Below are 13,722 nucleotides of genomic sequence, written 5' to 3'. Positions count from 1 at the left end.
GGGAAAGAGCGGGCTGTTCTTCCTGAGAAGACTGAGATCGTTTGGCGAGTGCAACAGGATGCTACAGATGTTCTACCAATCTCTTATGGCAAGTTTTCTTTTCTGGAATAACGTGCTGCGGGAACAACAGAGTGGGTGACACCTTCAACCTCAACAGACTGGTGAGGAAGGACTCTGTTTTTGGGTTCTCCTTGCAGGGGTGGAGGAATTGGCCAGGGTTCAGGAAACTGGATACAATCTTGAACTCCTCCCACCCCCTCCACCTTGAGATACTCGGATACTGGAGTAAGAGACAGAGGAACCGATAGATTCATGGGAGAGACTGGGATAGTCCTTTGTGAATGTTGTTCTCACGTTATACAATGAGACACAACGGTCGTTTGGTAAGGACAACTTAACTTGTAACTGGAATAGTTGTTACTGTTTGTTCTTGTCCGGTTTAGCTGGGAGCACATGTCACTTCTGCTTTTTGCACTGACCAATGGACACTTTGCACTCTCAAGTCAACTTTTAAGCTCTGCGCTTGTAAGTAGTGAAGTATTATTGCATGTGTTTGACTTAACGGTGAGACACTTATGTAGCAGTGACTATTTTGGACACATTTGATTAGAGTTACTTTTTCTTGTTTGGCACTGCATTCATGTTCAAGTTTGTTTTTATTTTAATTGGAATAAAGACCACTTTGGACGTAGTTTGGGTTGTATAACTAAAATTGATCGTACTGTTAAAAGCACTTCATCCTCAGCCACCCTACAGAAAATAAAGTTTTATTGAAGGAAATTATTGTTTTTATATCAATATCTGCATGTATACTGTATCTCATTTACAGCTCCAAGTGAGAAGAAGGTTCTGGAAAATTAAATCACAATTATTGCTCATTAATGGCTCAAAGTATATAGCCATTAGAGCTCTCACCTAGGTCTCATTTATAGCCATTATAGAGCTCTCACCTAGGTCTCATTTATCGCTCCTATCATCTCAAATGAAGCTACTCAATTATTGCTCATTAATGGATCCAAGTGAGATCTCACCTATTGATCCTAAGGAATTTTAAGAGCAATAAATGAGACTTAAAATGATCTTCAAATGAAACTCAAAGGAGAAACAAAGGAGAAACAAATGAGTAGCTTAGGAGCAATAAATGAGACTTAAAATGATCTTCAAATGAAACTCAAAGGAGAAACAAAGGAGAAACAAATGAGTAGCTTAGGAGCAATACATGAGACTTAAAATGATCTTCAAATGAAACTCAAAGGAGAAACAAATGAGTAGCTCCTTTCTGTCTCAAAGAGCAATAGATGAGCTAAAAATGAGCAGCAAATTTTTCCTCTGGGGGGGTCTGACTTCAAAATATGCCAATGCTTTCTGATCATTGCCTCAAATTCTTTGCCTAAAGGGGAGTACTGTACATAACAGTTAATTTGTTTTTCTTTTTCATTTCTCTCCATGCTTTTGAGACACTCAAGTTGGGTACAGCCACTAAACTTGTCTTTGGCTGGTTTGATCCAATCAACTGGATACCCACGCTGTTTAAAGCGATTTGCAAGGTCTCTTGCATTTGTGGTAAACGATTGGTCCACACTACAGATCCTGCGTACCCGCTTGAACTGACCCATAGGGATGCCCTTCTTCTAAGGGGTTGGATGGTAACTATCACCATGCAAAAGGGCATTTCGGTCTGTCGGTTTTCTGTACAGGTCTGTATTAAGTCTATTGTTTTCTTTGATGACAAGAATGTCAAGAAAATTCATTCGGCAATGATCAGAGGCAATGGTAAACCTTAAAGATTGACTACTGTCATTTAAAAAACTATGGAAGGCTGTCAACTCTGTGAGAGACCCGGTCCAGATAAGAAAAATGTCATCTATGTAACGTTTCCACAACTGAATGTGTGATAGAAATGGATTGTTACTTGATAAGATAACCTCTGTTTCAAGGAGTCCAACAAAAAGATTAGCATAATTTGGTGCCATCTTACTGCCCATGGCTGTACCACATTTTTGTAAATAGAACTCATTCCCGAACAAGAAAAAGTTTTTAGTAAGCACTACTTCCGTGAGATCTTTTAAGCATTTGGTGCTGGGAATACATTCAACCCTCTGGTCCAGAAAATGTTCAATTGCCTCTAAACCACCTTGGTGTGGGATGTTTGTATATAAGCTTTCCACATCCAATGTGACAAGGAATGACTCATTGTCAACTGATTCTATGTTTTGTAGGACCTGAATGAAATCACTGGAGTCCCTAAGATAGGACGGAAGTGCAAAGACATGTGGCTTAAGAAAATGATCAATATATGAAGAAATATTCTCCGTAAGGGAGCCTATACCTGACACAATAGGTCTCCCAGGAGGCACATCAACAAACTCTTTGTGGATTTTGGGCAGAGTATATATCACTGGAGTGACAGGGCAGTCAACCTTCATATAATCAAATTCATGCTTACTGATATCTCCTTTTTCTAAATAGTGCTCAAGAATATTGTGAATATAATTCTTGAACTCTAAAGTAGGGTTAACATTCAGTTTTTGGTAAAACACATCATTATGGAGTTGTCTATGTATTTCACCAACATATGCCTCTCTGTCCAAAAGGACAATGGCACCCCCTTTGTCCGCAGACTGCACAACAACAGATTTGTCATTTTTTAATTCTAATAGTGCATTGCGTTGTACTTTAGACAAATTGTTAGTGACCTTATACTGTTGCTTCTTAGCTAGAAGTTGTGACACTTCACTTTCAACCAATCTACAATACGTATCTATGGATGAGTTTCTGTGTTTTGGTGGAATAAATGTAGATCTCTTCTTAAACGGTTTCTTAGGCCCTATATTGGGCTCAGTAGTAACCTCGGAGGTAACTGATGGAGGCTGTATGTTATCTGAATTAGCCCCCTGTACTATGTTACCGTTTGTGTTAGAAAAGAATTCTCTCAGTCTGAGATTACGAAAGAATTTATGAAAGTCTACTAAAGTGTCAAAATCATTACATTGGGTAGTAGGAACAAATGACAATCCCTTACTGAGAGCTGATAAGCATGTGTCTGTGACTGACCTACTTGACAAGTTGATCACATTGCATTCTGTCTGAGGCTGCGAGTCCAATGAGGGTCTCTTTGAACTCTTCCTCTGGCTGCACCTCTTCCTCCTCTGAGGGGGGGTCGTGTGTCCCCGTGTGGACGGTTGTCTAAAAAAGGGACACTCTGGCTCTGGGTGTTGTGGCTGCTGGAGTCGGAGTCGATCCCTATGGAGGACGCTGAAGAGTAGTAGTCATCCACCTGGCGTCTGAAGCCACGCTGCTGCTGTTGTCTAGGCCGGTAGGGTCTCTTGTTTTGGCGTCTTCTCGCAGGGCCGGGATGAGGAGCGGCTGGGGCCGGGGCCGGAGCGTCTTGGTCCTTGGCCCTATACTTCAGGAACAATATTCCTGAAGTATATTGTTGTGCCCCTGGGGTTATTTGTAAGAGGATGTGAATCATTTTGAGTTTTACTGATAAAAGTGTGGCCATGTGATAACTGTGGTTGAACATGAATGAATGGGTTTTACTGTTAAGTGCAGCAGATGGGCTGTTTCTATGTTTTGTAGTGCACTGTGGAATTGAGTTTAATAACTGAGAAATCACTTTTAAAACCACACTGGTTATGCTTATGTTTAATGCAGTTCTGTGAATTTCTGACAATATTGCAATAATACTACTGTGAAAAGTAAAGGAGAACTCTGTTGTTTCTCTGCAAGGTGACAAGAGCTGATATAAACAAGACTGCTACACTGCTCTACCGCACGATTCCTATGCCTGGTTATTCATTCTCATCTCCTAACCATCAATTACAACTAAATAAATACACAACGCAGAGTCTGGTTTATGAGACAGAGGGTGGGACTTTAAACCATACCAGAGCTAAGGACAATCTTCCTTGGGTTACATATATATATATATATATATATATATATATTAAGGCTTGGACTTTAACCGATTCATTGCGATTAATTAATTACAGAAAATGTACGTGATTAAAAAAATTAAGCATTTTAATCGCACCAACCAAGAAGAGACAACAAACGCAAAAGGAGAAGTAGCCGATCAGAGCACTTTGCTTGGCCCAGTGGATGAGAAATTTAGATTTAAAAAAAAACTCACTCGTTGATTCACTTGTACAACAAAATGTGTTTTACTTGAAAAAAATGTCAAATATCAATGTGCGATTAAAATGCCATTAATTGCGATTAATGTCGAATATATATATATATATATATATATATATATATATATATATATATATATATATATTGTATTAACAATATATATATTGTATTAACTCATTGAGTGCCACCTTTTCACCACTAGAGGGCGCCCAATGACCAGAGAATTCTACTTAGACAGTGCTGGTATATGCACAAGCCCTGCAGCCATGACTTGCCTGAACACTTTCCTTTGTGCATGTACAGGAAGAGGATGAAGTTAGCTTGAAGTTAGCTATTGGCTACCAAGCATTTTAGAAGCCCTATTTTAGGCAATTTAGCCATGATTAAACCTTGCACACCTCATGCATGGGAGAAAAAACAGAGAAAATGAGCTCTAAAGATCCTGGATTGCATTGACGGATTTAAAAAAAAAATTAAAAAAAAATTCGGGATTGGCACTGTAAGAGTTAATCAAGCAAAATGAATGAGACCCTAACCATTCACCCCTCATGCTCCCCAACCCGCCCAGTGTGCATTCTATCCCTGCTACACGTGTCTGCTCCCCCCGGGGGGACCCTCCAGAGGTACCAGGCCCTCCAGGTGAGCTTGACTCCTGAGGCATTTTACAAAGTGGAACAGTATCTCATACTAAGTGAAATAGTAATAAACTAATACTGTATTAGTTTATACATTTTTATTTACATACACCCAGCAATGTATTGGTTTGTGACAAAAGGGAAAAGTGTGTGTTTTCCCCAAAGAGTGGTTTCAGTGCAAATTAAATGCTTGTAATGAATTTAGAATTGTGAGGATTGACCCATCACAAGTTACTGAGGTTTTACATTCTTTAGTTTGTATTAAGGTTGCAGGCACCCCAACTTTCAGCAGCTATCACAGGTTCCCATGGGGGATATTATGATATACACACGCACGCACGTGCATGCATACTAAACTAAGACATGCAGTCATTTCTTGACTTTTCCTGACTATCACATGGCAGCCCTGCTTTTACAAATTTCACAGTGTCTCACAGTAGGCCTAATAATGCATTTATTCCTTATTGGTATCAAAATAAATTAAATGCTTGAAAGCTTTAACAAAATGAAAATTGTAACTGAAATCACCATTACTGGATATTATGGCAAATGGAAAAAGGAGAAACGTCCAATTTCATATGAAAATCTTCCATTTAACATAAATATATGCTTATAACCAATTGTTTTAACATATAATTGTACTTTTAATCACTTGACTATAATTTATATAATGTTAATTGGATTCCTAGATCACCAAAACATGGGATTAAACACCATATTATTGTATTTGTATTTGTCTATGATGAATAATAAAGGAGTAATGGCCTTTTAAAAAACTGGTGGCGGCCATCTTTAATTTCTTACATTTCTAGTGGTCAAATTTTGTCAAACTTTTGATATGTTATTAGGTACACCTGATAAAACAATAAACCATTGAGAAACCTTTTGTTGCAATTTTTTGGGGGTCAAACCATATCTGCACCCGCCTAAAAAATCGAATGCAAAATCACACATTTAAGACGTCAGCGTCCTTTAATGATGCCAAATAATGAGCTTTATTTGCTTCATTAAAAAAAAACGAAAAAAAAAAAACAAACAAGCTACAACAATGTGTGGGATGTAAAAGTGAGCATAATTATACTGTACACACCAGTCTTTGGCACAATCTATTCTAAACAAGCATGCACGCCCTCTGGTGGGCATAATCATCATCATCATCATTTATCAGTGCATTTCATCCACTGGAATATTGAAAATACAGTTTGACACTTTATTGCAGGGGTCTTCAACGTTTTCAGGCCAAGGACCCCTTAGTAGAGAGAGAGAGGAAGCAGGGACCCCCCCACAACCTGTTCATAGATTCCATATAGTTTCATCGTTTGACAGCACAATCATCAGTGTATTTTGGATTCATGTCAATTTGTGTTTTCAGATATTTAACCACTTGAACCGTCAATACTTAATAAACGTGACCTTTCACTCTGTACTTAGTCTGCTCTTTTTTCCCCTCTACACCAAACCTCTACCTCGCGCTGCGAGGCGTTGTGAGCTTGTAGATCTGCTATTTCTGGCTGAAGTTCTCAGAATATGGACGCTAGGGTTCAAGTGGTTGATATAAAAACGGAGAAAAAAGTTTCTATCACAAAAAGATTTGGAGGACCCCCTGTAGTAACTCTGAGGACCCCCTAGGGGTCCCCGGACCCCCTGTTGAAGACCCTTGCTTCATGGACACTATGCAGGGCCATCACAGCGCGACACATGCTCCTTCCCACGTCCAAACCTTTTGATTAGATTTTTTATAAAGGGAGGTGAGATATTTATCATCATTCAGAACTTCTGAAAGCTTTTTTATTCGTTTTTTTTTTTTTTTTTACACCCTCCCCAAACGTCCAGACTTCAGAGCGTCCGTCCGAAGTGGATCTTTACCGACACCGGAAGGAGCACGTAACGTATCGGCATTTTAACACTTCGTTGGACGGCGCGATGCTGCCAAACTAGACCAGTGGTCCTCAATCTGGGGACCCCCTAAAATAGTCATATTCTAACTGGGGACCCCCTAAAATAGTCATATTCTAACTGGGGACCCCCTAAAATAATCATATAAGATCATATAGCACTAAGAATAGAGGAATTACATTTTGTATAACACGGTTCTGTTGTGAAAATAGCAGATCTACAAGCTCACAACACATTTGCGAGCATGTAGATGTGCTATTTTCACAATGTCTGCCTTTAATATTTGACAATTTGCCCAATGTTTAATTTGTCATTTTAGAGGTATTAAAAAGTCCTTAAATTGTCACTTTAGAAAATGTGCAGATAGCCTCTCTATACACTTAAACTTTATGTTGGTTTGTTTACTGTTGAGAGAGAAAAGAAAACAATGTTGCACATTAAGTTAATCATCTGGGGACCCCACAAAATAATTTGAGGAAACCCCTGGGGGTCCCGACCCACAGGTTGAGAACCACTGAACTAGCTGTCCTGTGAGCTCACGTTAGTTCATGTGAGCACACACACACACAGTCACACCGCCATACGACGCGCGGTAAATGTTTTTTATGGCACTGACGAGCATGTGGCATGTTTCGCTCTAAAAAGTTGGGTCAAAATCACTTAATTCATAATTACAGGTATTAAGGAAAAAGGTACAAATGACCCCAGAATGTGCGGGCGAAGACAAACAAGCAAACAAACACACAAACAGAAAGGATCGACTAACTGGCAGTTTTTGTGAGAAAACCCCAACAAGGCTTTGCTGGATGTGTAGACTACGAATGAGAATCCATTCCCGTGACTCCATTCCATGGTTTGTGCTTGTACGTACGTCCACATGTAAAATAACGGTGATTAATAATGAATAATCGATAATGTGCTCTGTTGGGAAAGAAGAGATGCAAAGTTGAAAGTATTCTTTCAACACTGACCATTTTATACACATAATGCTGAACAGAACCCAGGTCCCCATAATGATGAACAGAACCCAGGTCCCCATAATGATGAACAGAACCCAGGTCCCACATTTATAGAACCTCAACCCGACTCCAGGTCTGTGATTCTGGTAAAACCGCCGCCGCGGAACCGTAGGTCTTCGGACCTGTGCGATATTATTCTGAATCGGGGGACTCGTGAAGAGCTCTAGTGTGTGTGTGTGTGTGTGTGTGTGTGTGTGTGTGTGTGTGTGAGAGATTTAAGGAACTTGACTTTTAAGCAGAATGTCCAACCATGGCGAGGTTCAGAGCTCTCTAACTGATCAGCTTCCTTCCACTCATTGTTTTGACGTCTCAAACAAAGGGGAAAAAATACGTAAACAAGGTGAGTTCAGAGACTAGAGAGAAACAACGTGGTGACGTCACACCACTTGGCAAAGGTTCAAAGTTTGGCGCAAAGTTTGGCGCCGGGAGAGGATCCGTTCCACGTTTTCTTTGAACCCACATACAGGTCAGAAGGTTACAGGTTAGCGTTAAAAGGATCCGTTCCACGTTTTCTTTGAACTCACATACAGGTCAGAAGGTTACAGGTTAGCATTAATAGGATCCGTTCCACGTTTTCTTTGAACCAGCTCAGGTTACAGGTTAGTGTTAAAGTGCAAAGGCTGTTTCTATTGATCATCCATTGAAACACAGGGAAAAGAAAACATGCTCCGTCACACAGGGTGTGGTTGTGGGCGTGTACACCATCAGGTGACGGAGCATGACGTGGGATTCATTTATTTATGAATTAAACCAGGGGTTTGAGAAGCCCTGGTTTATTTCAACTAGTGAGAATAGACGATCTGCAAGCTCACAACGTGCCGCGATGCAACATGTTGTGAGCTTGTAGATCGTCTATTTTCACTACTTACTTAACACATTCACACGCAAAGACGTAGATCTATGTCATCTCTGTGATTCGCTGAATGGAATTCTTTTGAAAAATAAAAACGATAAAGTTGCAATTACATTTTAACTCATCACATTTTTTTGGGGGAACTTTTGGACAATCATTTTTGAAATAATAATTAAAAACAAAATGTAGGAAACCAAAAATATAAATAAATAAAAGGGATATTCGACTCGCATAAACAAAAATTGGTCCGCGGCACACATATGGGTCCCGAACCACAGCTTGGGAACCAGCGACATTAAACAGTTCACTTTCCTCGGTCCATAATTCCAAGATGGCCTCCCGTCAACTCTTTGGAATGTTGGAATGTTGCGTTAGATGGAATGGCCTCGCGAACGCTGGAATGTTGAGTTAGATGACTATTTTCATAAATAAATGTGACACATTTGACAGACGTATCACATACAGTTGGCCTGTATGACAACAACATAACTGCCTGCTGTACATTGTCACTGCTCTGTTTAAACAACTGCTCAAATGCAGTACAAATTAGGGCATTAAAAGTCGACAAGTCGACTCAGTCGACTTCATTACACAAGTCGACTACCACCAGAGAAAGTCGAAAGTCGAAGTTGAAAAAAAAATCTATTGTGAAAATAGCCGATCTACATTCTCACAACGCCTCACATCAATTTCTGCCTCTATATATTTGACAATTTGGACAATGTTTAATGTTTAAAGGTATTAAAAAGTCCTTAAATTGTCACTTTAGAAATGTGAAGATACCCTCTATACAGTTTATGTTGGTTTGTTTACTGTTGAGTGAGAAAACAATGTTTCACATTAAGTTAATCATCTGGGGACCCCCCAAAATAAATGGGGGGTCGTGTGTGATGTGATGATGTCATCAAACGATAAAGTCGACTTAAATTCAACTTTTTAATGAGTCGCGTCGACTTGCAAAAATCACAAGTCGTTGATTCCCTAGAACAAACATTGGATGGTTCCGTCACTAGTATGACTAGAAGCCCAGTTAATCCTACTTTCTTTAAAGAGGTGGTGCCATGGTTTTGTATGTGTCTATGGTGTTAACATTACTCTAACAGACCCCCAGGTGTGGTTATAATATGTTTTGTATGTGTCTATGGAGTTAACGTTACTCTAACAGACCACCAGGTGTGGTTATAATATGTTTTGTATGTGTCTATGGAGTTAACGTTACTCTAACAGACCCCCAGGTGTGGTTATAATATGTTTTGTATGTGTCTATGGAGTTAACGTTACTCTAACAGACCCCCAGGTGTGGTTATAATATGTTTTGTATGTGTCTATGGAGTTAACGTTACTCTAACAGACCCCCAGGTGTGGTTATAATATGTTTTGTATGTGTCTATGGAGTTAACATTACTCTAACAGACCCCCAGGTGTGGTTATAATATGTTTTGTATGTGTCTATGGAGTTAACGTTACTCTAACAGACCCCCAGGTGTGGTTATAATATGTTTTGTATGTGTCTATGGAGTTAACGTTACTCTAACAGACCCCCAGGTGTGGTTATAATATGTTTTATAAATGCAAATATGTCTTCTCTGTGTATTTTTGGTTACTTCCTGAAAGCTGAGAGTCAAAAGGCCCAATTGAAATACACTGATTTAATGACATCATAAACTCAGCCCCTCCCCTTTTACCATTCACCCATCACTGTGGGTGTGGCTAACTTCAGCTGGGTCACCACCCACCATGACAACCACGCATACTTAATGAACTGGTGGGTGTGGCCACATAAAAACACCATTTTATTTTTCTTTATGTACACCTTTTTGGAAAAGAAGTTCTTCCTCCACCAAGTCTAATCAAAATCACGGCACCTCGTCTTTAAAGAGACACGACTTGACATGACAGAACAAAATGGCGAGAAACGGGAAAAAACAATCATTCACAAGATACAGATCTTTTGTTTTGCCTGGATGAGAGGGTTGTTTCGTTTTCCTAAGCTTTCTAAGATCTTCAAAGACAAAAGTGCGATGGAAATCTAATCTGACTCCCAACGAGCACTGACTGGACCCAGGATTCATTTAAGAAAAAAATCTGGAAATGCAAAAATGACGTTTTCAGATTGGTGTGCTATCGTTAATCAGGAAGGCAGGCTAATAAATACTAACTGTATTTTGCTGTTAATTATTCTCATCTACTCACAACCGCCCAATAAACCCACTGGCAGCAACCTCTACACCTACCATCTCCAACACATAGCTTGTAGATCGGCTATCGTCGCCAAACTCATGTATGAATGAGGGATCATTCTCCGATCTTTATGCTAGCGCCGAACCTCGAGTATTTGTGCATGTAAAAATACTCGAGGCGTATATATACAAGCAACAATTAAAGGCTCTGTGGAGATGTAAAATGATACAATGTCTCCATCAGAAATATGTTCTATGAACTGTAGGGACGGACGATATGAAAATTAAACCTCACCATTATTGTGCCAGAGATAGTTGTGATTTACATACGCTTAAAACCTAAAATTCCACTTTTGTTGTTTAACCACTTGGGGGGGGGGGGTGGTTATATTTCACCGTGAATTAAGATCTCTGCGATATGATTATTTTCTATTTTTTTTTATCATGATAAACATTATTAACCAGATTATGGTCCCGTTCATCACATGGACCACAGAGTGTTCTAATTAGTATTAAAATAGCTTCTCTGTGGATTCTTCTTCTTCTGTGTGATCATCATGATCTTCTTCTTCTGTGTGATCATCATGATCTTCTTCTTCTGTGTGATCATCATGATCTTCTTCTTCTGTGTGATCATCATGATCTTGCGATGCCGTCTCGAGTTAGAATTGTGAACTTTGAGCCTTTGGGTTAAGCTGGGTTAGGCTTGGGTTAAATTGGGTTAAGCTGGGTTAGGCTTGGGTTAAGTTGGGTTAAACTGGGTTAGGCTTGGGTTAAGTTGGGTTAAGCTGGGTTAGGGTTGGGTTGGGTTGGGTTAAGCTGGGTTAGTGTTGGGTTGGGTTAAATTGGGTTGGGGAAGACAGTTTGGAGGCAAACCATTCTTAAACTGGTTTATTTATCATAATCCTATGCTTGCAGACAGGCAGTGTAGACGACATGTTAAAATTGCAGATTTTACAGCATTCTGTACTGCACTATATTGTATAACAAATGTTTATGAATCCATGTCGCGTTTTAAAACTCGCCCGTGTGACAGGCAAAGGTGCTGGAGATGCGTGTACTTGGGATTACCCGTCACATGGGGGCGCTGTTGGCATACATGTACAAATGAGCTTCTTTTTTTTTCATATACAAGTGTCAACAGTGTGTAGTTGTTATGTACAGCGCTGCCGGCCGGGGGGGGGGGGGGGGGGGGGGGAGGCGGCCATGTTGGGGCCGACCGGGCAGCCATGTTGGTCCCTTTGAGGAAGCCTTGGTGTCAGTAGACCTCCAGACAGTGGGGTGGTGTCAGGGTGGTGTCAGTAGGTCTCCAGGGTGGTGTCAGTAGGCCTCCAGACAGTGGGGTGGTGTCAGTAGGTCTCCAGGGTGGTGTCAGTAGGCCTCCAGACAGTGGGTGGTGTCAGGGTGGTGTCAGTAGGCCTCCAGGGTGGTGTCAGTAGGTCTCCAGGGTGGTGTCAGTAGGCCTCCAGACAGTGGGTGGTGTCAGGGTGGTGTCAGTAGGCCTCCAGGGTGGTGTCAGTAGGTCTCCAGACAGTGGGGTGGTGTCAGTAGGTCTCCAGACAGTGGGGTGGTGTCAGTAGGCCTCCAGGGTGGTGTCAGTAGGTCTCCAGTGAGTCGCTGTCCCAGAACAGGTTGGACACATCCAACATGGCCGCCAGCTCCAGGATGTGTTTCTGAAGCAGAGAACTCTCCACCGTGTCCTGTCTGGGCAGCTCTGGGTAGGACTCTGGGTACGACCTCACTTCCTGTTGAAGACATTACATTATTAATATTAAAGCTCTGGGGCGTACCCTGAACATCTTGTAGTCTCAGAACAACAGATACGTACCCTGAACATCTTGTAGTCTCAGAACAACAGAACTACGTACCCTGAACATCTTGTAGTCCTCAGAACAACAGAACTACGTACCCTGAACATCTTGTAGTCTCAGAACAACAGAACTACATACCCTGAACATCTTGTAGTCTCAGAACAACAGAACTACGTACCCTGAACATCTTGTAGTCTCAGAACAACAGAACTACGTACCCTGAACATCTTGTGCAGTCTCAGGGCAGCGGAGCAGAACACAAAGCGGATCAGCAGCAGTCGCAGGAACTCGTCGCCGAAGAATTGTAAAAAAGCTTGATCTGTGAACAAAACAATACCGTGCTCAGCTGGGACACCCACTGGTCAATCAGAGGCACTGCATGAATGTTTCCATCTCATCATGGAACCAAGAGTTTATTCAGCAAGTTTTACTTTTAGTTTAGTCTGTTTATTTTGATCTTCATCAACAAAATAAAAACCAAACCCTTTCTCACTGTAATCCAACATTCTGTCTGGCTGATGGAAAAGGCATAGCTGAATTATAGGCTAACCTTCCTGCATGAGGACTCAACAGTTAAAAAGGTCGCAAGAAATATTTCATAGTTACATACATACTAATTACACTTTTACATTGTTTTTATCAATATTTACATTCAAGACTTCAAACTTACAATACTTCATAAGTTATCCTGTTTGTGTGTGTGTGTGTGTGTGTGTGTGTGTGTGTGTGTGTGTGTGTGTGTGTGTGTGTGTGTGCGTGCGTGCGCGCACGTGTGCGTGTGCGTATGCGTGCGTGCGTGCGTGCGTGTGTGTGTGAGTGAGTGTAAGTGTGTGTGAGTGCGTGCGTGTGTGCTACAGTACCTATGGTTCGCGATCGAGTGATCAGCTGTCCGATGTCGTGGTAGACCTTTCGTAGGAAGTCCTGTGCGCGCTCCCACAGCGCGTGACGCACGCTGTTCAGGCCGCACACCGACAGGAAGGCCAGTAGGGGGCAGTAGAGGAACAGAGTGAAGAGGCTGCCTCTCTGAGACTGGTCTGAGAACAAGACACACCCATACAGTACTGAGACTGGTCTGAGAACAAGACACACCCATACAGTACTGAGACTGGTCTGAGAACAAGACACACCCATACAGTACTGGTCTGAGAACAAGACACACCCATACAGTACTGGTCTGAGAACAAGACA

General features: G+C 41.2%; 1 protein-coding gene across 2 annotated transcripts in view; it reads right to left on the bottom strand.

The window, feature by feature from the left end:
- Positions 1-11,644: 11,644 nt before the first annotated feature.
- The window catches only part of scai (suppressor of cancer cell invasion), a 55,409-nt gene continuing 53,331 nt past the window's right edge, over positions 11,645-13,722 (bottom strand). For both annotated transcript variants that reach the window (XM_080743128.1, XM_080743129.1), the window contains 3 exons: positions 13,395-13,568; positions 12,753-12,853; positions 11,645-12,468 (listed from right to left, as the gene is read on the bottom strand). In XM_080743128.1, the coding sequence (XP_080599254.1) occupies positions 12,319-12,468; positions 12,753-12,853; positions 13,395-13,568 (425 nt within the window). In that variant the 3' untranslated portion in view covers positions 11,645-12,318. The remainder of the gene's footprint in view (positions 12,469-12,752; positions 12,854-13,394; positions 13,569-13,722) is intronic.

This window comes from Nannobrachium achirus, assembly GCF_963921795.1.
Source record: "Nannobrachium achirus genome assembly, chromosome: 15".
Taxonomy (NCBI): Eukaryota; Metazoa; Chordata; class Actinopteri; order Myctophiformes; family Myctophidae; genus Nannobrachium; species Nannobrachium achirus.
The sequence above is the reverse complement of the archived record's forward strand: the minus strand, read 5'-3'. Positions and strand labels throughout refer to the sequence as shown.